Source organism: Talpa occidentalis, unplaced genomic scaffold (genome assembly GCF_014898055.3).
Source record: "Talpa occidentalis isolate TD23 unplaced genomic scaffold, MPIMG_talOcc4v2.1 talOcc4.11, whole genome shotgun sequence".
In the NCBI taxonomy this organism is placed as follows: Eukaryota; Metazoa; Chordata; class Mammalia; order Eulipotyphla; family Talpidae; genus Talpa; species Talpa occidentalis.
This window is the reverse complement of record NW_023601104.1, coordinates 71,473,937-71,496,059: the sequence shown is the minus strand read 5'-3', so window position 1 is coordinate 71,496,059 and position 22,123 is coordinate 71,473,937. Positions and strand designations below refer to the sequence as shown.

The 22,123-nt window shown below is 38.5% G+C and overlaps 1 protein-coding gene across 11 annotated transcripts in view; it reads right to left on the bottom strand.

The window, feature by feature from the left end:
- The window catches only part of SYNE2 (spectrin repeat containing nuclear envelope protein 2), a 308,736-nt gene that overhangs the window by 71,408 nt on the left and 215,205 nt on the right, over positions 1-22,123 (bottom strand). For all 11 annotated transcript variants that reach the window (XM_054690979.1, XM_054690990.1, XM_054690998.1 and 8 more), the window contains exons 67-81: positions 19,710-19,892; positions 18,243-18,371; positions 16,486-16,607; positions 16,192-16,333; positions 14,716-14,847; positions 12,985-13,137; positions 12,649-12,858; positions 11,439-11,540; positions 10,416-10,535; positions 9,264-9,467; positions 7,374-7,547; positions 6,019-6,150; positions 2,133-2,329; positions 915-1,047; positions 43-225 (exon numbers count right to left, since the gene is read on the bottom strand). In XM_054690979.1, the coding sequence (XP_054546954.1) occupies positions 43-225; positions 915-1,047; positions 2,133-2,329; positions 6,019-6,150; positions 7,374-7,547; positions 9,264-9,467; positions 10,416-10,535; positions 11,439-11,540; positions 12,649-12,858; positions 12,985-13,137; positions 14,716-14,847; positions 16,192-16,333; positions 16,486-16,607; positions 18,243-18,371; positions 19,710-19,892 (2,316 nt within the window). The remainder of the gene's footprint in view (positions 1-42; positions 226-914; positions 1,048-2,132; positions 2,330-6,018; positions 6,151-7,373; positions 7,548-9,263; positions 9,468-10,415; positions 10,536-11,438; positions 11,541-12,648; positions 12,859-12,984; positions 13,138-14,715; positions 14,848-16,191; positions 16,334-16,485; positions 16,608-18,242; positions 18,372-19,709; positions 19,893-22,123) is intronic.

Sequence of the window (22,123 nt, the reverse complement as noted above, 5' to 3'; positions counted from 1 at the left end):
GAGCTAACAAGTGAATGCTAATTCAAATGCCTAAATACTTACCTGGTGAAGTTTTTCTTGAATATCTGGAAGCTGAGTTATGAGCATGGTCCATTTTTGTTCAAACTGTGCTAAAGAAGCCCTGAGTGTAGCCGTGTCAGCTTCTTTCAGGTGAAGAAGTTGGTTCCCAGTACTTATAACTGCTGTCTTCAAGGAGGACTTGTCATCAAGTTCCTTTGAAAACTCCTAATGGAAATAGTTTTAAAATTCAGACACATTTAAAGTTTGAACATTGCCCAGAGTAACTAAGAAAATGAATCCAACACAAATAATAAATATTTGTACATGTGTAAGTGTATACGTGTGAGTATGGAGACACACACACACACATACACTTTTCCTACTCAGTACTGGAAACTGTTCTAGGAATTAGCTAAGATGGGGAACAGATCAAATTCCTGTTCTATGAGTGGTTTATAATCTGGTGAAATAATATTTTTTAAAGTAGACAAATTATCCTCCAAGGTTTGAAAATAAACTAGGGAGCACATTAGAAAGTTTATATTAACAAACATTTTAATAGCAGTAATAGTTCTGTACATAACACTTTATAATCTACACATTTGTCAACTTTAACATTTATGAATAATTCAGTGACATTTTGAAGGGATGGGGAGCCATTTTCTATATTGGTAAATATTTCAGCACAAGTTTTACATATATATAGTTCATAGGGCAAATTAAAAATATACTTTAATCATTATAAATGAACTATGTAAAAAAATAGCTTTAAGTTGGAAAATGCAGCTGTGACTAGTCTTATCCCTTATCAATGAATGATTATGGGGACTCTCATATCAACCCTGGTAATTTTTCCCTGATATTTATTTCTGATCAGTAATAAATAAATCTGATCATATTCTGTTATGACTTACAAGAAGATTGTTTATATTGCTTCTGATTGTATCCAAATCCTGAGACACATTGAGGGATTCTTCTTTCCAGTAATTCAGAATTTGCTGAGAAGATTCCAACCACTTGGTTAACTGATCCGAATCTCTGTTATAACTACCAGGAGCAAAGTGATAAAGGAAATTAGAAACCATTGAGGATGTTCATCACCAGCATATTTTCTTATTTTAGTGTATATTTTCCTGTGTTGCTTTTAGTACTACTATTCAGAAAATCATGCTTTTTTAAAGGTTTATATCCTGTTTTATCTCATGCCTCAAATCTGATGCTTTGGCATTTTCTGATTCTCCATTACTAACCAAAAACAAAGAGGACATTTTAAAGTCTAAAACATTTCCCCCCTTTTAAAGCTACACAAAAGTGTACCTATGGGAAAAGATACTGTTTTTGTTCCTCAAATATCCTCTATAGATTTGTTTATAATAAAAATATAACCAGCATTTATTAAAGTTATATAATAGCAAACACTGTCGCTTGGATGCCAGCATATTATCTGATGCGATGAAAATAGCCAAGCAAAATATTGTCCCTCTTCTAACTTTGAAACTTCTTCAGGATAAGACAGCCCCCTCAGAGGAGAGGACAGCAATGAGGTATAAAAGTTCTACTTTCTTCAAAAACTATCGCAACCAGCTACTACAAGGAAGGGGGAGGGGGCCCAGTGAACTGTGGTGGAGGACTATAGGAGTCTGATGGTGGGTGTGGTGAGGTAACATACATCTGCAGAGTGGGATCCTGTATCTCTGAATTGACGACAGGATTGTAAACCAATGTTATCTCAAAGAAAACAAAAAAAGCCTCACAAAATTACCTCACCCAAGAAAAGAAATTCTCTACAGAACTACTAAGACTTTTTAAAACCCACCTGTTAGCTAAGATTTAAATTTGCAAGTTTCAAACTTTTGGAAGAGGGTAGGAAAGAGTTACATCATAGTCTAAAGGCAATGCATAATTTCATAATCCTAGGCCCCTCAGACCTCATTATTTATGCTCCTGAAGCTAACAAACCAATATCAGAGACTCCAGACTTATTCAGCCCAGAAGAGGGGCCCAATTGCTTTTGAATGTCAAAGAAAAACAATACAATAGGGGGACCACATGTAAAATCTGACTGGTGGCAAAATCCCTGAGGTCTTTCAAAACAGCAAAACCTGACATCACTCAACCCTTAAACAATATACCTGAGCAGATGCTTGAGAAGTGTTTGCAGTCGGTGTAGTTCATGATCAATTTTTTTGTTTAGGGACAACCACTGTTCTTCCAGTTTTGCAATTTGGCCCTCTAGTTCAGGACAACTCACAGATGCTACCAGCTGTTTGCCATCATTCAGGGTCTGGTAAAGCTGGGCACGCTTCTCATCAATGTTTCTTTTTCTTTGCTAATAAAAGTGAAGTCATAGGATGAATTATGTTAAAAATGAAACTAGCCCATCTATTTACAAACACTTCATTAGAAACCTACAGTTGAGGCTGAAAAAAACATTAAAACTGTCATAAGTACACGCCTTAAGACTCCTGCACAGGTACAGTTCTACAGATGCACACGTATAAACAAAAAGCAAGCATTCCTTCCATTGACAGTTAATTCCTTCACCTAAAAAATAAAACCAGAACCAGCTAGCAGGCCATAGGGCACATTCAACCTGGGGAAAGGTTTTGTGACCCAATTATTTTGAAAATCGGGAAATTATAATATTGTAGAGTTCAACAAACTAAGATTATTGTGAGATGTGAAGGTTTCCTAAAGAAGTTTCTAATGACAAATCTTTTGCATGAGAAGAGAACTGGACCTGACGGTAAGGCAGCAGATTTTTGTCTGAAGAGCAGGGGACAAAATACGAGGACAAATTCCACCAGAAGCATGTTTAGGTGAACATAAAAGTGAAAGAGGTAATTTCAGGGAAAAGAAGAGAGTAGAATGGCCAAAAGATAGTCCTGCAGTTGAAATAATCATGCAGCCATCCTCGATCTATTTTCAAGATGTTACTTAAACCCAAAAGGTATAATTTAATATTTAGGCTATAAATTTGTTACTTTAAATCAATGTTCATTGTAAAATTTTAAACAAAAAACATTGTATCTGCTTAAATTTTACAGAAATTTATTGCACTCAAATAATTAGGTATTTATTTGCATTAATGCATTAGGTACCTCTCCATCAGCACCAACACTGAAAATGCATGATAGCACTGCTTAAAAAGGCAAAGTATATGAAATTTATATACATTTTATACATTTACATAATCATCTATACATTTATACATAATGACAATATGCAATCTACCAGGTACATCCTATTCAAAAATGCCAAATAGGTAAGACTTCCAAGAGCTGCAAATAAATTTTTAAAACTTGCTTAGTGCACATTCATATAGGCTCAAATACATCATTCATTGGTCAATACTGAAAAAATTTGAGAAGGTTTTTGTATCTCCATCATAGCTAAGCCACGCTATTAGACACCTCTGTGGTATAATGGATATGAAACAAGTTGTTGATAGTATATTTTATAAAAACACATTAAATTGAGTATAAAGAAACTTGCTTAAGCTAAAATTATTTTATATTTATTAATTTATTAATACATTCAATTATATTATAGTCATTGTATTTATGATTACTATACTCATATATTATTTAATATATATTTAATTCATTGATATATATTTATATATATTAAATATGTATAGATCAGGAAATTTTACACAGAAGTCAGGATTTCCTAAAGGATGCAGCAAGGTGGGTCTACATTCTCACCACCCCACTCCCCACGCAGCCGGTCCACTTCCCTCATAGTTCTTCATGCCGAGGTGCGAAGGGGATAAAAAGAAAATATTTCCTTATTGTCCTTTAGACTCAAATAGTAGGAAAAAAAATTCACAGCTAGCGTCTTCTGAATATAAAGACTCAGTAGAACTTCAGAAGAATAAATTAAAACAGATCACACATCATTAAACCACCTTCACAAAAAGAAAAATAAAATTTTCCAAAACAGTGAATACAATGACCCCCTGAAGAGAACTGTCTAATGGCAATTATCTTCCACAGTTCGGTTTAGCTAATGGCACTTCTGACAGCTACTTAAATTTAATCTTTAAAAATAAATTATGGTCAAAATAGAACTTGTGCTATTTTCCAATTAACTTAAGCCTTTTCAAAAATTACTAAAAGTTTCCATTTTCAATGCTCTTTTCTCAATTCCCATTTATAGCCACCTCCTCCAGCCAAAGTCTGTGGGGTGGAATAAAGTGTCCAATGGTCAGTTTTAAAAATATCTAATTTGGGCCTCCCCTGGTGGCGCAGCGGTTGAGCACTGGGTTGCAAGGCTGCCCGCAGCCTCTGCAGCGCCAGTTTGATCCCTGGCCACCGGCGAGGGTCCCATAAAAAAAAATTAAAAAAAAATCTGATTTTCTAACCCTCTAGTGTGAGACCCTTCATCTTTTGAGCCCTCTAAGGTTTCATTTGGCCATTTTAACAAGGGGTCAGAGGCCTGGCTTACTCAGCCCTGGGGTGCCAAGCATGTGAAGGAGGGCTTGCTAATGCCTAGCAGCTCACACCCTGTCATTTCATGCCCACTGACTCCCACAATCAAGACACACAAACCTCTCATGACATAGTAGTCTGACAGCTGCCGGGAAGTGTTTCTAAGTGAGATGGATTTTATCAGTTACCTGTCTTTTTTTTAGAATTGAAATTTTATTTAAAAGATTTAGACCAATTCTTTCATTTTAAAAATATTTGAAATTTAACAGTATCCCAGGTCATATTTGAGGAATATGGTCAAGGTGTGGGAAATAATCAGGCTTATATCAAGTTAGCTAATATAAGTGATTACTTCCTTAATTTTATATATTATTGAAGTAACATTGCAACATTATGTAAACTTCAGGTGTGTCTCATTGATAATCAACAGGTGTTTATACTATATTCAGTTCACCACTAAAAACAGAAAGAAATCATCAGAGAAATAATCAGAGAAACAGGCTTATAACAAGTTAGCTAATATGAATTATTTCCTACTATGAGGTTTAATATGCTACCTATTTAAACTGCATTTTTTTTTAAGCTGTTCAGATGGTACCTTTTGAATCTGTAGGTTAATACAGCTTGAACAACAGCTCCCTGTCCCCAGAGAATTCGGACTTACCTTAGAAGTTAGCTCAATAGAATGAAGAGACCAAGAGATTAACTGTAGCTTTCCAGGCATCTAGAGAGCACAACTACAGCAATTCAACATTTGGAAAATGTCCCTTCTGGAAGCTTAAATGCCTCTGAGGAATGGCAGCATCCTGCCAAGTATTTCATGCTTTCATTTTCTATCCAGTCTGCTCAGCCAACTAACCTGCCTTTGAAGTCTTAAAGTTGGTATTTCCTAAGTAACTCTAGCCACACCATCAGACCCGACCCCTTATCTGAAGTATGCTACATTGCTGTTGAGGAGATTTAAAAAAATTTTTATCTTGTTGGCATGTTCTCAGTGCCACTTGAAAAACATTTTAAGGTTTTATCTTTTCTATGGTACTGGAATTGGAGACACAGAGACTTTGCTAATAATAATGCTTGAAGTTATACAAGAAATAGTTTAAAGTGGGAACTCTTTTATAATGTTAGTGGCAGGTAACAGATTATTATCTGTCTCATAGGTATGTCCAGTCAGGACTCATTGGTGCAATAAAACCAAATATATGTTTATAGGCACATACTGTATGTAACTCATTTCCACAGGCAGTGACATCTGCCTCCTGAGACAGGTAGAACTAGCTTGATCATCTACTTTCTACAAGTAAAAAAACTGAGGCTTAGAGACAGAAAGATGATAAAAGTGATGTGATAGAGCAGGGACCCACACCAAGGCCCTTGACCCCAAGCCTGGTGTTAGCTATGCCTAGCTCCTGACCGAATCTGTAGCTCTTCAAATATGTCTGTCTGTGGGTGGCATGATGAACAGTATTTCATTCCAATTCAAATAATTCAAGCCATTCAAAGTCAAAGCAATTTAATCAAAACAAAATAAAAACAAAAAGTACTAAAGACCCTGCCCTTGATGACTTAAAATGAAGCAAAATACCTGGTAAAATGTAATCCTTTCCACTAATCTTTCTTCTGTCTCTTCTACCAAACTCACAGAGAGCAATGTAGGTACAAGAATTTCCAGGTCCTTTTCGAGAGAGGCGTAGTTTTCATCAAATTCTTCCCATTTCTAGAGAATCAAGAGCATAGAATCAGCGGGAACAGTGTACTAGACAATGAGGCAACCATACAAATAAAAATGACCTCTAAGACCATACAGATTTAAGCACAAAATTCCAGGTTGTTCTGAAAGATATAAACCACCCGAGAGAGCGCTCAGGGTCTAACAGAAAACTATTCACTACCTTTGATGATGTTTAAAAAATCAAGTGGACAATTATACTTGTCTTGTCAAATCAAGTGGGGACAACTGATTAGATGAAATGATGCTTTCAGCATATACCTCGATCCACGCCTGAGAGCTATGGTGAGTCTCTCTCTTATTTGGAAAGGCAAAGGGCTAACTTTTAAAACCATTCTCAATAAAAGCTCCCATTATTGCATCTGCTCTCCCTGCTCCAACCTGAAGTCTACCAAACTTCACCTTACCCTACCATGCTGCTTAAAGCATAATCCATGGTTTGAGGGATGTGGGTTTGTACTTCATTGGAGGCACTATAGCCTTTGTCCCAAGAAGCCCTTTGCACACTACAGAGCTCACTTGTTGACAGTAAATAGTATTTGTTGGAAAAACAGCCTTACTAATTCTATTGAAACAGCAGGTCACTTGGCTATTGGGGACACTCACTGGGTTCATGGAGACTTTTTTTTTTAACACCTTGGAATATTACTATAAGCATCAATTTAACACACTAATTATTAATTTTATTAGCATAAAATAACACCACATCATATTATTACATTATGAAGTTGAATATATCCTTGCTTTTTTTGTTTATTTCCTTGAAGTGCTAAACTCCAATGTTTAACCAAGGAAAGAGCTTTATGGAAACTTAGTTTTTTTCTTTGAATTAGGACAAGATTATCATGAAGCCACATCAGCAATAGAACCTGGCCTGTCCTCTTTGGGGAGTATGGTTTCTGAACCACTGACTACTTCAAGTGGTCTTATTCCAGTTCTCAAAGCATTTTCAGTTCATTTTTTTATTCATACACAGCATAGAAGGTAGAAGATGCTGTGCCCCTCCCCCCAAATTTATCTATGAGCACATCAGTTGCTGTTTCACTCAGGGAGCAGTAGTAAGAACTGGAACAGGGTTCTATATTCCTCTCTATTAGTTCCCATCTAATGAAAACTTACTGATAATTATATATTTGTTTTTGACACCTGGAGGTGTTGGTTGAAAATCTGGAATTCCCGGCTTCAGTATAAAGGTTACATAACTCAAGTACCTGCAACAAACTCTGCAGCTTTATTCCACGTTGTTTTGACTTTTCTTCTAGTAATTTAACCTCTTTTACTTGTTCAGCCCAAAATGTTTCTCTCTTTTGCAATAAAGAAGGAAGCATTTTGTTGGAATATGCTTGGATCAACAACATGTCAGCAACAAGCTTCTGGAAAAAAAGCTGTAACATAAAGGTTTTAATATTTACTTATGTTCAGATTATTAAAAAATCTTAAAAACCAAGTTACTTCAACTTTTGGTATCACTAAATTTGCTTTTTAATTGAAAATCCCAGGATAGTCATATAGAGTCAAACATAGAAGAAAACAAGAGGGAAATTGACTATGTATCCCTTAGTTTTTATCCACTAATGGCATTTTAGCAAATAAAGCAAAATCATCCCAAGTGATATTCTCCACAAAACAGTATACATTAAAGGGCAAATATTTATTAATCAATTTTAATTCCCAGTGAGAGCTTCCTAAATCAATTATGATTTTAAAAAAAATACTAAAAGTTAGATACTGATATGGCTAATTAATTTTAAAGAACTAAATTGAATGGATAGATGGGGGAGCCCAAGCCCAGATGTTCAACAGCTGGAGTGCCTGCAAGCTGCCTCTAATGTCTACTCAACAATAGATAATAAAGGGAAATATTGATTGGGACCCGGGTTGACAGGGATGCTGGCAAATGAAAGCTCCCAGAACAGGGCCTCCCCTGGTGGCGCAGTGGTTGAGCGCTGGGCTGTGAAGCTGCCTGCAGCCTCTACAGCGCCGGTTCGATCCCCAGCCACTGGCAAGGTTCCCACATGGCGCGCAGACCTCTCCTGCTGCGCCTGCAGCTCCCCTCAGCAGTGTATTTCATCAGTCTGCCTGTTCTGTTCCCCACTCTGGCTCTGGTGAATTCTCTCACCCTCCCACGCTTCTGACTGTACCCAGTGCTTGTATAAATAAATAAATAAACAAGCAAACAAACAAATAAATCTGCCCCCTCCAAAAGTCTGGAGGAAGCTCTTATTACATGAACCCCCTTCTCCTATTCCCACAGAAGTGTTTATAAAAGTGACTAGCATAGGGCATGGCAATGGATTTCAAGATAATTTTCTTCGCTTTCCCTCTATCCTTTACTCAGTATTTACCTTTCTATTTTTCTTAGACTAAGATCTACTTATCAAAGGCCTAGACTTCAACTTATTGAAGACAGGAAGTCTATGTCTTAGGCATTTTTTATCATGAGTATGTAAATGGCTGCACATCTGTAATTGGTTATTATGAGGTTTTTCTTTGCCTTGTGGGTTGCTCCCTGGCGAAGTAGAGCTCTCCTGTCTTGCCTGCTGCTCCCCTCAGCAGTGTATTTCAGTCAGTCTGCCTGTACTGCGCTGCATGCTGTCGCTGGTGAATCCTCTTCACCCCCCCCACCCCCGCATCTGTGGCCTGTACCCCAGTTCTTGTATCCATAAATAAATCTTTAAAAAAAAGTTTTTTCTTTAACAAAATAAATGAAAAATGAAAGGAATTCCTACAACATTATGATAGACATTTATCTATTGAAATAGAGATTTCTTTGAACTCAGTCCTCAGGAAAGTCCTTCCTGATTGCCCTAATCCAATTTCCCCTATTAAATGCTCTTAAAATATGTATCCAAATTTTAAATTTGTTTTAATGTTTTCTCGGTCAACTGGAAACACTATGAAAGAAGGAAATATGTCTTTTTTTCACTCATGGCCATATTCTTAGGGTTTAGAGGGTTACTGGTAGGCAATGAGCACTCTGACGGGCATTTGTTAAAGAATAAAGGAAGGATACAGAGTCACCAAAGAAGAAGGAGGACTCTTGCTGTTTATGCTCACAAAAATTTAGTCTCTGCAGAGGTGACCTGACTTGGGGGTATTACCTGGTGGTTTTGTATTTGAGCCTGTAAGGCCACTTTACTCTTGATTTGTTGTAGGTGGTCATGGGCAAGTTTTTCCTTTCCAATAGTTACTAGCTCCATCATGCCCTGCAACAATGCATCTTGCTGGCTCTCGGTGATGAAAAAAGGGCTGCCGAGTTCCGTGTACCTGGCTTGCAGGAGTCCCCACATACCGTCAAGTACGTCCTGAAAACAAAGAGCAGGTGAGCATAAACACAGTTATCTGACATGGAAATAATCCACCTGGAGAACAAATCTGAACCCTCTTGGTAAGGAAATGCAGAAGGACAGCAGGCACATGAAAAAATGCTCAATGTCACTTATAACCAGGGAAATGCAAATCAAAACCACAATGAGATATCACCACACACACCAGTAAGAATGGCCCACATTAAAAAAAAAAAAAAAAAAACAACTAATAACAACAAATGCTGGTGAGGATGTGGAAAAAAAGGAAACCTCTTACATTGCTGGTAGGAATGCAAACTGGTCCATCCACTACGGAAAGCTGTGTGGAGGGCCCTCAAATTATTAAAAATGGATCTACCATATGATCCAGCAATTCCATTCCTAGGAATCTATCCTAAGGACACAAAAACATTAATTCAAAAGGATACTTGCACTCCTGTGTTCACTGTAGAACTATTTACAATAGCTAAAATGTGGAAGTAACCTAAATACCCAAAAACAGGTGACTGGATCAAGAAGATGTGGGGTATATAAGGAATATTACTCAGCAATCAAAAAGTTAAACTTATGCCATTTGCAGCAATATGGATGGAGCTGGAAGGAAAAAGAAAAATACCGATGGTTTCACTTATAGGAAGAACATAGGGAAACCATACAAGGGATCAGAAGGAAAAAAAAAAAAATACTAGCAGGCAAACTATAAATCAGAGACATTTGGGGCAGGGGGAAGCACCAAAACAGGAGGGATGAGCTCAACAGTTTATGGTTCACAGGTGTCTTGGTGGTGGTAATTTTATGGGGACAACACTTGAGAGGAGAAATCAACTACTGTACAAAAATGAACAACGATGTGAAAATATGTAAATAAATCCTCTTGGTGGAAGAAAAAAGTCCTACTCCTTATCAGAGTAACTCACCGATGGCATGTTTTCTGCTCTGACATACCTCTAATTTGTACACCTCTTGGAGCTGAACAGAGGGGAGGGAAAGTCTCTCCCCTTCGTCTCTTAGTTTTGCCACTCGAGTTTCAGAGTTTTGCAGCTCCACTGTGCAGACATCTGCTTTCTAAAGCGAGACACAGTACAAAAATATGAAACCCTTTCATAAGTTTGAAAAGTGTACATATTCATTTAAGACAAATTAAACAGAAAAGCAAAGAATTAACTGAGAAATGAAAACCCCACTTCCTTTTCTCAACCCCAGCTTTTCCCAAAAACCCACAGTGGATAGTTGCTCCAAACAAGCTCTAAGCACGTAGTGGTCCAGACAGACGTGCACACCCTCACGCAGCGCTCTGGCCTGCAGCCTGCACTCCTCACTTACCAGTTCTTCAATCAGCACAGATTTGATCTGCACTGAACCAGAACAGGTCTGATTCTTTTTAAACAGTATGCCACTGTAAGGCCAGACACTGCTTTAGTTAACAGTCTGCTCTCAGTGGACTTGATGGCTACTTAAGAGTTTTTCATTCAATCAGTGCTACCAGAGCCATCTGTGACTATTTATTATATATTTATCTTCATGCACATGCCTTATTTCCTAAGGATAAATTCAAGTCCAACACCTAGAGCAGTGTCTGATCACTGTAGGTTCTCATTTAGTACTCGCCGAATACATGAAGTGAAACTGCAGCTGGATGAAGAGCATTTACTCTTAAGATTCTGGTATCTTGCAAGTGATCGCTAGCAGCTGGATTAACCAGCCCTCCTACCACGAGGGATTGGGTCTCATTTCCCAACTGTGGACAAACTTACATTCTTCCCAGCTGATAGGTGACTGGGGACTTTCGACTTAATTTATGCATCACAAAGCATTACTTAGGGATTTTTAAAGGTTAACATAAACAGTTTTCACTTTTCTTTATTTACTTAAATCTTGCCACTGCTCTCAAAGTATCCAGAGCACAACTTGTAAATAAGACGCTTTGGTCCAAAATTACATCAGCTTGAATTCTTTTTACTTGATTACCTGAAGCTGTTCATCAATACTCTGGCCACTAATTTCATTCAGAGTCTGTTGCAAAGATGTTTTGTTCTTAGTAAGTTGACCATATAATCGCTTTATTTCATTCTGGAAATAAACAGGAAATAAACAGGAGACAGTGAGAATCTCATTGAGGACTTCACCTTTTAAATTTTAGTTGTCCTTTAGTTTTTGTGCTAGTGGACATTTCAAACATCTACCAAAGAGAGGAATTCCAGAACTACCATCATCCAGCTTCAACAGTTACTGACTCATGGCTGGTTGCTTCTCCTCCATTGTCCCCTCAACCCTCTCAACTGTACCTAATCTCCCTTCCCTCGGATTATTTTGAAGCAAATCCCAGATATTATATTGTTTCTTCAGTATATGGATTGCTAAAAGATAACGATTTCTTCCTTTAAAATTCTATGCATCAATAATAATTCTTGGGTAGTATTAACCATAGAAAGGGCACATGTTTCTCTAGTTGTTTATATATTTTTTGTCTGTTTATTTGAAATGGGCTCTAAATGAGATTCAATAGAGTGCAATGGATTGATATATGTGTTAAGTCTCACATAATCTGCAGGCTTCTTGTCGATCTCCATTTTATTCCTTGATCTTAGAGAGGGTGGTGGAGAAAAAATGGGCCTTTTATTCTGAACAGCTTCCTACTTGATTTGGCTGACTGTACCCCCACAGAGCTGTTTAACATGCTTTCTTCCTTGTGTCAATTATATTTGGATTCCAGAAGCTTGATTAGATAAGAGTTTGATTTTATGAGCAAGGCTCCTTCACAAGTGGTGCAGTTTTACTTTCTTTTTCATTAGACAACTCTTCCTTCCAAGCTAGTCTCTACCATGTCCCTCCTCCGATCCACCTTAGATATCTGCCAGATGAAACTGCCTGTCATTCCTTTGCTCAAAAATTTCAGTGGCTCCCTTTTACCTAGAGAACCTCCCATACGACACTCATTAACTGGCTGAACGCAACACATGAATCACTACTTAAGCTCAGCCTAACACGTTCATACTTGAGACCTTGGAAAGGACCTCACTTTCAAAAGGTCTCTGGCAGCAGAATTAACTTGCAGGACTCCACAGAATCAATGTCTCCCCACTGGCCCCAGCTATTTCTTTTAATGAATGCTCCCAGGAATTGGAATTAATGGAAATTAGAGGTCTGTGCCAAGGTGGGCCTGTGCCCAGACCTGTACCTGATAACTGCGGTTGTAGTCGAGGCCAGCTTTCAGGGACCTGTTTCTGGAGGTAGCAGCACTCTGGGTGTGCTCCAGGTAGACTTGGAGGTTATTAAAACATTCAGAGAACAAGCTGGTATTCTTGCCAGGCCAAGTCATGGCTTTCAAAATATCATCCTTCTTGTCACTCATAGCCAAGTAGAGTTTTTTCAGCTCAAGAGCCAGTGTCTGTATTGTGGAAAGGAAGGAAGACACGGTGAACAAGCTCGGAGAGTTCTCAGCTCTGGCTTACTTAACTAATGGCTGCGTAACAGCCAGCACGAGGGTTCGCTGGGCATGCTGGGCGTCTCCTACCTCATAGTGCACCTGCTGGGTACAAATATCCTCTCTGAATAGCCCAGGTGTTTGCAGTACCTCCTGGACACTGCCAAGACACTGACTGAGGGTCAGAAATAGTTCAAATAATTTTTTATCCAAATTTCTGTATGTTTCTTCTGTCATGTTTTCCTGAGTTAAGAGAAAAGAAAAAATTAAAACTATTAGGACTCTGTTCCTCCCTAAACAGACATTGTCCCAGATTTCTGTTATAATTCACAATCTATGTTAAACTTTTTATAGTAAGCTATTTCACACACTTTTTGAACTAGGTAGCAGAATAAATAAAGATGTTTAACTTTGAGAGAGACAAGTTTGAGAAACTTAATGTTAGGTGGTTATTTGATGATGGAGTGGAATTAAAAGATGAATCAAGAGATGAAGGAAGGCCTGAGCTGGCCACACAGGTGCAAGTGTGGTATCAGATGATGCACACCGTCCTTTTCCTCATTGCTCCCTGCCCCCCACATTTAAATGTAGAAGGGGGTTAATAAAATCAAGTATGGCCTGGAAAGGAAAAAGAAGTAAAGAATCTTGAAGGGATTGATTAGAAAGAGGTACAGTATCTTAAAGTCAGGATGGGCTGTAGAGCCAGGATGCCAGGAGTGCCAGGTTTGGGCTGATGTGAGAATTAAGGCCACCTTTCGATGTACAATACCAGGGGGTCCCAAGGTGTTGCAGCTGTACCCTACCAAACTGCATTTCAGAGCCACAAGTCTATTTTAGCATAAACTACTGGAACAACTCTTTTTGTTTACCCATGGAGTCCTGACCAGTTACAAATAATCTGGGTGCACACTGAAACTGACAGTCACCCTATAGGGTAAATGAAGATTGGTCAGGCTTCTATACCATTGGCTTCTGTGGCTATCACCCATGGCCTTGTTTGTGCTAATGTAGGAGGTGCTTGGAAGAGAGTGGACTTGGGTCACGCATGCCTGATGGTGGACACTTGGAGTATGGTGTGGGCATGGGTAAGTGTGCACACCTGTGCCTAAGGGTCAGGGATATAAGGGCGGTGTTACTCAGAGATGGTATGGTGGAACGGCTACAGAAGACGACAAGAGAATGTCAGAGAGAGCCCAGTGAGAAAAGCATAAGATTCACTGGGGGTAGGAGGGTTTGACAGCCTCTCAGGCCCCTGGCCTTCCTGCCTTGCCAACCTGTGGGCTTGCCTCACAATTGGTGTAGAAAGATCACTGAAGCCTGGAAAAGTCAGTGAGGGCTCCAGAACTGTCCTTTACTCCTCTGCCTGAATGGATCTAGAGCCTGCCCCATGCCTTGCTTGCCAAAACACCCAATTTGAGCTGTGTTTCCTGCTGTCTTCTCTGATGGATACCTAACATGACCCAGCACTAAGTTAAGTCTATTCATTTCTGGAAACCTGGCCGATATTTCCCCCATGCCCTTCCAAACCCATTCTATTCCAGAGCCCTCTAGATAGTACTAATCAATCATGATCCTCCTTTTTGTTAATTCTGGACTCAGGTTCAGAAGCCTTTGCACACAGTACTCTAGACAGCCACTACCATATTTGCCAGAGTTGGCAAGAGAGAAATTCTATATGCAATTCTATATGCAATTCTAGGACTCATCCTCTGATGTATTTTATTATTTTTTCAATAAAGAAAACTACAGCCAATTTGCAGTGATAATAGCACCATTCTTTGTTATTGAAAGGAGGAAAACAGATATAAGAACAGCTGCTACCTGTGTCTGAAGATTATTTGCTTCTTGACGCAAGTCTTCAAGTTGGGTGGTATAGGTTTTCAGCTCTTCAATGTTCGGGTATCTAAAGCTATACATACTTACACTGGGTAGAATACTCATATTTGTGGCAACCTATTTGAAAAAAGGAAATCCTATTATAGACAGTTTGAGATCCTGTTATGTTAATGCAGAACAAGAAATTTGCACTAGCATGTGGTCTTATGAATTACCTTCTTGGTAACCATTTTTGTCTATCTTGTCACGTATATGAAAAATAATTAAATTTTAAATATTTTGAACAGCTTGAAAAGTCATGATAAGCTTTTCTTAGACAAAGATCCACTTAGATATCAAAATGAGGAAAACAACCCATAATATGAGAAACACAGTAAAAATCACTAATCTTTGCATTTTAATAGCAACTGCTATACATGGTACAAAGTTAGTTGTTTTTCTCTCCATTAACAGCAAGACTCTTGGTATAGCTAACACTTAGAACACAGTGATCTCTAGGCACAGATTTGTATCTTGATTTGTTATTGAGAAAGTAAGTATTGAAAATGAACTGTGATTTCAGAAGGGAGAATGACTCAGAGCTAATTTCTTCTCCAATTTGGAAAACTAATGTATAAAAAGAAAGAGAGCAGGGTGGCAGAGGATGCTACTTGGAGAAAAACTACTGATGCCATTCTACTTGTGAAAAGAACAATATACATGTTATAGTGTGTATAATAAGGTGAAACCAAGTCTAAAGCCCTATCAGAATTTGATTCAACTTCATTTGAATCAAGTAAAGATTCACAGAAGAGCAAGAAAAGTTCCCACCAGGGAATTGGGAAATCGTTGGTTACCTTTGCCCAGGCAGTTTGAATATAAAGTTGAAGGCAAAAGCTCACTTGCTGTTTGCAATAGAGCTATGAACAAAGTGCTGTTCTACTCATGGGATCTCTGGAGAAAAAGCAGTAGCTGGCACAGTATAAATAAACTTGTAATGGTGATGATAAGGTGCATTAGTGGGAACACCACTGGCACAGGAGCTGGCACACTGCAGATTCCAAATAATCTTTTGATGAATGAATAACACTATCTTTTAAAATTGCTTTATATGTATATTAATTCCTTTTTCATTCAACATATAGTAATCAAGACTTATTTTATGAAGTTCCAGGCACTCAAGAGTGAACCAGGCCAACATGGTCTTTCTTGCCCTCTAATAAGGAACACAGACAAATACGCAGCTGCACAGTGTAGTAAGAGCTCTAACAAAAGTCCGTGGGGCACAGAAACACAAAGGAGGGGCACCTAGTGCAGAATCCAGGAGGGTGAAAGGTGACAATTAATGAAAAGCCCTCTTGGCATCTTTGCTTTCTGAAAATAAATTGCTACTAGCACAGAACATACATATGCATTGAATGGACACTGGCTATATTTTCAAAGCTAATCACGTTTATTTACCGTGTTCAGACGCACACTGACCTGAGGCTGCACAAGCTGAGGTAGAGGTATATTTATTTTTGATGAGAGTTCATGATGCAAATATTGCCATTTATCTCCACGTTGGTCCTGGGGTGACAAAACCAAGTCTGGGGCATCATTTTGGGGGCTAGAGGCCTGATTGCTTTTAAGGGAAAACAAAACCGGGAAAAGAATAATCAATGTACACATTTTAAAAATTATATTCAGTGTTGTATAAGTGCTATTTAAAAAGAAACACTCTTAATTCTCCCAATGAGAAAACTACTAAATGTTCAACTGTTTCAAAAGCTTTACCTCACAGGTGACTTCTGCATTGCACTTTTATGTTGTTGGCAAGAGTGAGACCATATTTTCTGAGCATTGCAATCTATGAACTTGATTAAATCTTTTTGCTCTGTTGGTTTTAATTCCAGAACCTAAAATTTAATGAGAGTCAAATGATCCAATCAATCAAGGTTTTCAATCAGTACCCAATAGCTTCTTCTGTTGAGACAATCTAATGTTGAACCACTTCTTAAATTCCTATTTATTACTTTTCTTTCTTACCTCCTTGGTGTCATCAACTTTTACTCCTCAAAAAACCATTTAAAATATTCACACAATGACCAAGTGTTGTTTCCATATATATTAGGTACATGGAAAATCACCAAAAATATACTAATACATTCCGAAACAGTAGGGAAAGAGGTATTGCAGTTACAGAGGAAAGTTTATCCTTAAGATATTTGCATACAAATGTTGGTGAGGATTTTGGCGAGGAACTCTCCTACATTGCTGGTGGGAGTGCCAACTGGTCCATCCACTATGGAAAGCTCTCTGGATGTTCCATAGTCTACTAAGATGGAGCTTCCATATGACCCAGCAATTCCACTCCTAGGTATTTACCCAAAGGACACAGAATCATTAATTCAAAAGGGCACCTGCACCCCTATGTTTATAGCAGCACTATTTACAATAGCTAAGCTTTGGAAACAACCCAAATGCCCAAAAATAGATGACTGGATCAAGAAGATGTGGTACATATACACAATGGAATATTACTCAGCAATAAAAAAGATAAAGTAAAAATCAAAATCAACAAGCAACTATAAACCAGAGACACACTACAGGGGGAGGGGGTGGGATGGGAGGGATTATGGTTAAAGTAAGGGGGGTGGGAATTGTATGGGGACTATAACCAAGATGAAAAAGCATACACTGTGCAAAAGTGAAAAATGATGTAAAAAAAAAAGGGAGAGGAGCCCCAAAGGACTATGGTGGAGGATACTGGGGGTTTGGTGGTAGGTATTGTATGATAACATACATTCATACATGTGCAAAGGCGTAAATCTATACCCCTAAAACAGTGCTGTAAGCCAATGTCTCCTTATTAAAAATAGCTAATAAAAATTATAAGAAAAAAAAAAGATGTGGTATATATACACAATGGACTATTACTCGGTGATCAAAAAAAAGATAACCTTATGCCATTTGTAGCAACATGGATGAAGCTGTAAGGGATAATGCTAAGCAAAATAAGCCAGATGGGGAAAGATAAATATAGGATGGTGTCATTTACATTAAACCCAACACTTGAAAGCTGACCATAGATCTGAGGCATCCAGAGAAAGTGAAGGGTGAAGGTATGTGGGTTAAACAGGAGTAGGGTGCAGGGGGAAGATCCTTGGAGCACACTGGACTAGTGGGAGAGCTATGGTGATCACACCTGAGGGGACAAATCCTATACTGTCAAAAAATTATCATGGATATAAAACAATGGCATTTGATTAAAAAATAATAAAAAGGAGATATTTTCAGGATTTATCTAAGATGCAAGATAATAAAGGAGCAAAATTAGAGTGTCCTCAACTGTAGCAGTTGAAGGCAAAGCAGGTGCTGCAATACAAGCTCAGAACTCCCAGCTGCTGCTCACGTGGAAACACCCATACATCACACTTTCTACTCAATCATGTGAGAAAACTCTCCAGCAGCAGTTCAGTGTTTAGTTTAAATGGAAATTCCAAAGAGAAAGCTTTATTCTTGCTCTTACAACTGTTAGGGGTTGAAATTACCTGTTGCTGCTGGAAATCTTTTTGTCTGCAGAACTGCGTCCTTTCAGTTACAATTGATTCAAATTCAGAAAGGTTGTCTGCTTGGAGAACTTTCTGATGCTCTGATGGTTTCTTTAGAATGACAGAATTCTGCAAAAAAAAAAAAAAAAAAAAAAAAAAACCTTCATGATAGACTATTTATATAAAAATTTAACCCACTTTATTTCAATTCAAATAATGAGACTGGGCCTCCCCGGTGGCGCAGCGGTTGAGCGCTGGGTTGCGAAGCTGCCCGCAGCCTCCGCGGCGCCGGTTCGATCCCCGGCTGCTCCCAGGCCACCGGAGGAGGGTTCCACATGGCGTGCAGACCTCTCCTGCCGCCCGCTGCTCCCCTCAGCAGTGTACTTCGGTCCTTCTGCCTGCTCTGCTCCCTGCTCTGGATCTGGTGAATTCTCTCACCCTCCCGCGCTTCTGACTGTACCCAGTGCATGTATAAACAAACAAACAAAATAAATAAATTAAATAAATAAAGCATGCCTCTATAAAAAAAAAAAAAAAAAAAAAAAAAACAAATAATGAGACTACATAGCGGGATAATTTCACAGAAATGACTATATTTTGTTATTTGCAATAATTATATACAATGATTTATTGTACTCCTTTCATAATGACTTCAATATCACATTTGATGAAGTGGTCACCAGCATTTCCCTGACTTAATGCATTCAGTGAATTACTAAAAGCCAGCAAATCTATTACCTTTTCTTAAGAACAAAGTAAAAAAAAATAAAAAAGTAGTAGTAGTTCATGAATTCAAATTTCCCCTAAAATTTAAGTAGAATTTTTTTAAAAGGAAATAACATTTTAGGATGAAAGGGGAACCGCATGACTTATCTACAGTCAATCTTATTTTGTGAATTTTCTAAGTAGGAACCACCATTTCATAATAAGGATGCAAATTTTATAAAATGAGCTCTTACTTATAAAATGCACATTTGCACTTAAAAACAAAGATTGTTTTTGAAGTCACAAGAACACTTTAAGGATAGGATACTTTGATCATTATATCTAACTATTTGCAAATGAATAACAAAAGTATCCTAGATATAGCTTTTGTATTTCTGATGTCAAATTTTAATCTTTTCAACAGCAATTTAGTTTTTCAATCAATTGAAGCCACAAAATTCCTTTAAAATACATTCCTCCTTTTATGAAAGTTAATACCAGATCTCATTTTTACCAGCAATAATTATCAACCCATTCAAGGCAATCTGAACCAAGTCAACACCATCACCAACAACCTAGAAAGGAAAATGCACAGTAATGAAACCAATAATAAAAGCCAGTGCAAACATTCTTACAGTTGTAAGTAACCTAATTCCTTTTTAGAATTCCTCTGCAGTTGTTTCATCATTTCCACTCAGTTAATTCCTGTGGGTCTACCAAACATTAAATGTATGTACATGTCTATACATGGTCAGATCTTACCTGGTCTTCACTGTATTTCTCTTGAAGCATCATCTGGACTTTTTCCAAATTGCACTTCACAGTTTTCAGTTTCAAGGAAAGTGCTTCGGCCTCTTGCTGCGTGGCTCCACTGTCTCCCAGGCCCTGATCTTTGCCGTTCTCTAACAGGAATGCAACTTTATGCTCAATCTCTGTCAGCATGGCCTAGGGAAACAAAATTATTTAATTATTCATCACTTTCATCCTGAATGAGTGTTAGTTCCCATAATAAATTAGATTCACTCTCTCTAAGTCAATATAACAAATTTCAGAAACACAGGTTGGAAAGGTCACACCAGTGCAGGAACTAAACTATGTGGGCTCGGATCTCAGCCACACCACTTAGTAGCTGAATAAACTCCAGCACCTGACTCTGTCTGAATGTGCTTCAATCATCTGTATAAACTCCCAAGATCCTGTAAGCGGTTAAAGAGTTAAATTCATTAACTGGGCAGTGCCTGATAGATAGTCTGTGTGCACTATAATAATTTTCCCTACTTTCCTAACCCTTTTCTGTTGCAATCCAAGTGTTGAGTAGCAATAAAGAAAAAAAGAACTCCACAGCACTAATGGAAAATTCTTCCACCCCCCGCCCCCGCTTTATTCATTCTCTTTCTCAAGCCAAATAAGCTTCCAAAATATCAGAAGAACCCTAGAGAAGAAATCATTTGGAACCTAAACAGTCATTGGTACAACTGGCCAACTTACACAGGGATCTAAAAATAAATCAGCTGGATGAAGTAAGTCTGCCAGTAAGTCAGGTCATTGTATTCTTCTTCTGCAGATTGAGTTTGCCCTCTCCAGGGGGCTCAGAGGTCCAAACAGTCATGCCAACTGGCTAGACTCACAAGTGTGACTGGAGCGATCATATTCCAGCACATCTGCATTTGTGCTCAGCCCCGGGAAGAACACCTTCAGTTCATTGAGAAACTCAGGGAACTAAGTTTAAAATAGACTTAAAATAGACTTTCAAATAATATCTCTAAAACTCCTCCATCCAAGTTAGAAGGAAAAAGATAAATATAGGATGGTTTCACTTATATGAGGTATATAACTGACCATAGGTGGGGGGCGGGGGGCACACAGCAGGGGAGGGAAAGGAAGGGGTTAGAACAGGGGAGGGAAGAGCACAGGGACATAGGTGGTGGATCACAGGAGCTGAGGTGGTGGGACAACCACGGGGACTATACCTGAGGGGAGAAATCAAACACTGTCCAAAAATGAACAACAGGGCTTCCCCAGTGGTGCAGTGGTTGAGTGCTGGGCTGAGAAGCTGCCCACAGCCTCTGCAGCACTGGTTCGATCCCCGGCCGCCAGGCGAGGGTCCCACATGGCGCACAGTCCTCTCCTGCCATGCCCGCTGCTCCCCTCAGCAGTGTACTTCGTCAGTCTGCCTGTTCTGCTCCCGGCTCTGGCGAATTCTCTCACCCTCCCACGCTTCTGACTGTACCCAGTGCTTGTATAAATAAATAAATAAATCTTCAAAAATGAACGACAATGTAAGAAAATCATTATTAAAAAACCCAAAAATCTCCATCCAGGCAAACTACTACTATCCTCTAGAGATTTTTCAAAGTTTCAGCAATATGAACTCACAAAATTTAGAGTGGCTGTAAACAAGGTATATGATACCTTTGTGCTCATTTTCCCACTTAGCTATTACATATATATTTATATTTCCTCATGTGTCTACATATACTTTGTGATTCCCATTCTTACAGTTACAAGATGGTATTGTTTGATTCATTAATTTCCCAGTTTATAAGTTGTTTTCAGGTCTTCACTTTTATAACCAACATTTTTCTCCTTTTCTGCCTATTTTCAGAGGGTATACTTAAAATAATGATATTATTTGGACAAAGAAGATGGATATTTTATATGCGGGCAGTTGATTTCTTAGACAGTGAGCAAATCAGAACTGCCAAACATGAGTAGATCTTTTTCTCCAGTTTTCCAAAATGATATAATTTCTGCCAGTGTAATGTAGGAACAGAGCAAACATTCTGCTTGGCATGCCTGTAATAATCAAGGCTGAATAACTTTTTTCTCAAATACTAAATGACGGAATATAATTTTTTTCTTGACTGATTTGTTTGCTCTGTCCTTTGGCCATTTACCCCGGGGAACTTAGGGTTTTTACCGACCATCGTAAGTCTTTTTATATGTTTCACATTAAGTTGTATATGCCATGGTGTTACATCCCCAAGTCAAACATGACCTCTGTATATGGGTCCTTTGCAGCAGTTCAGGACCATTAGTTCCAATCCACTGGTACCAAACTCAAAACTAGACTCTGTATCTGTTAGTCAGGGTAAGGCAAATCCTGGGACAAACCCTGATGGGGCCTCAGCTGCCCTGCAGAGATCGCTGGCATCCCCTCTTGGATTTCCTGCTCC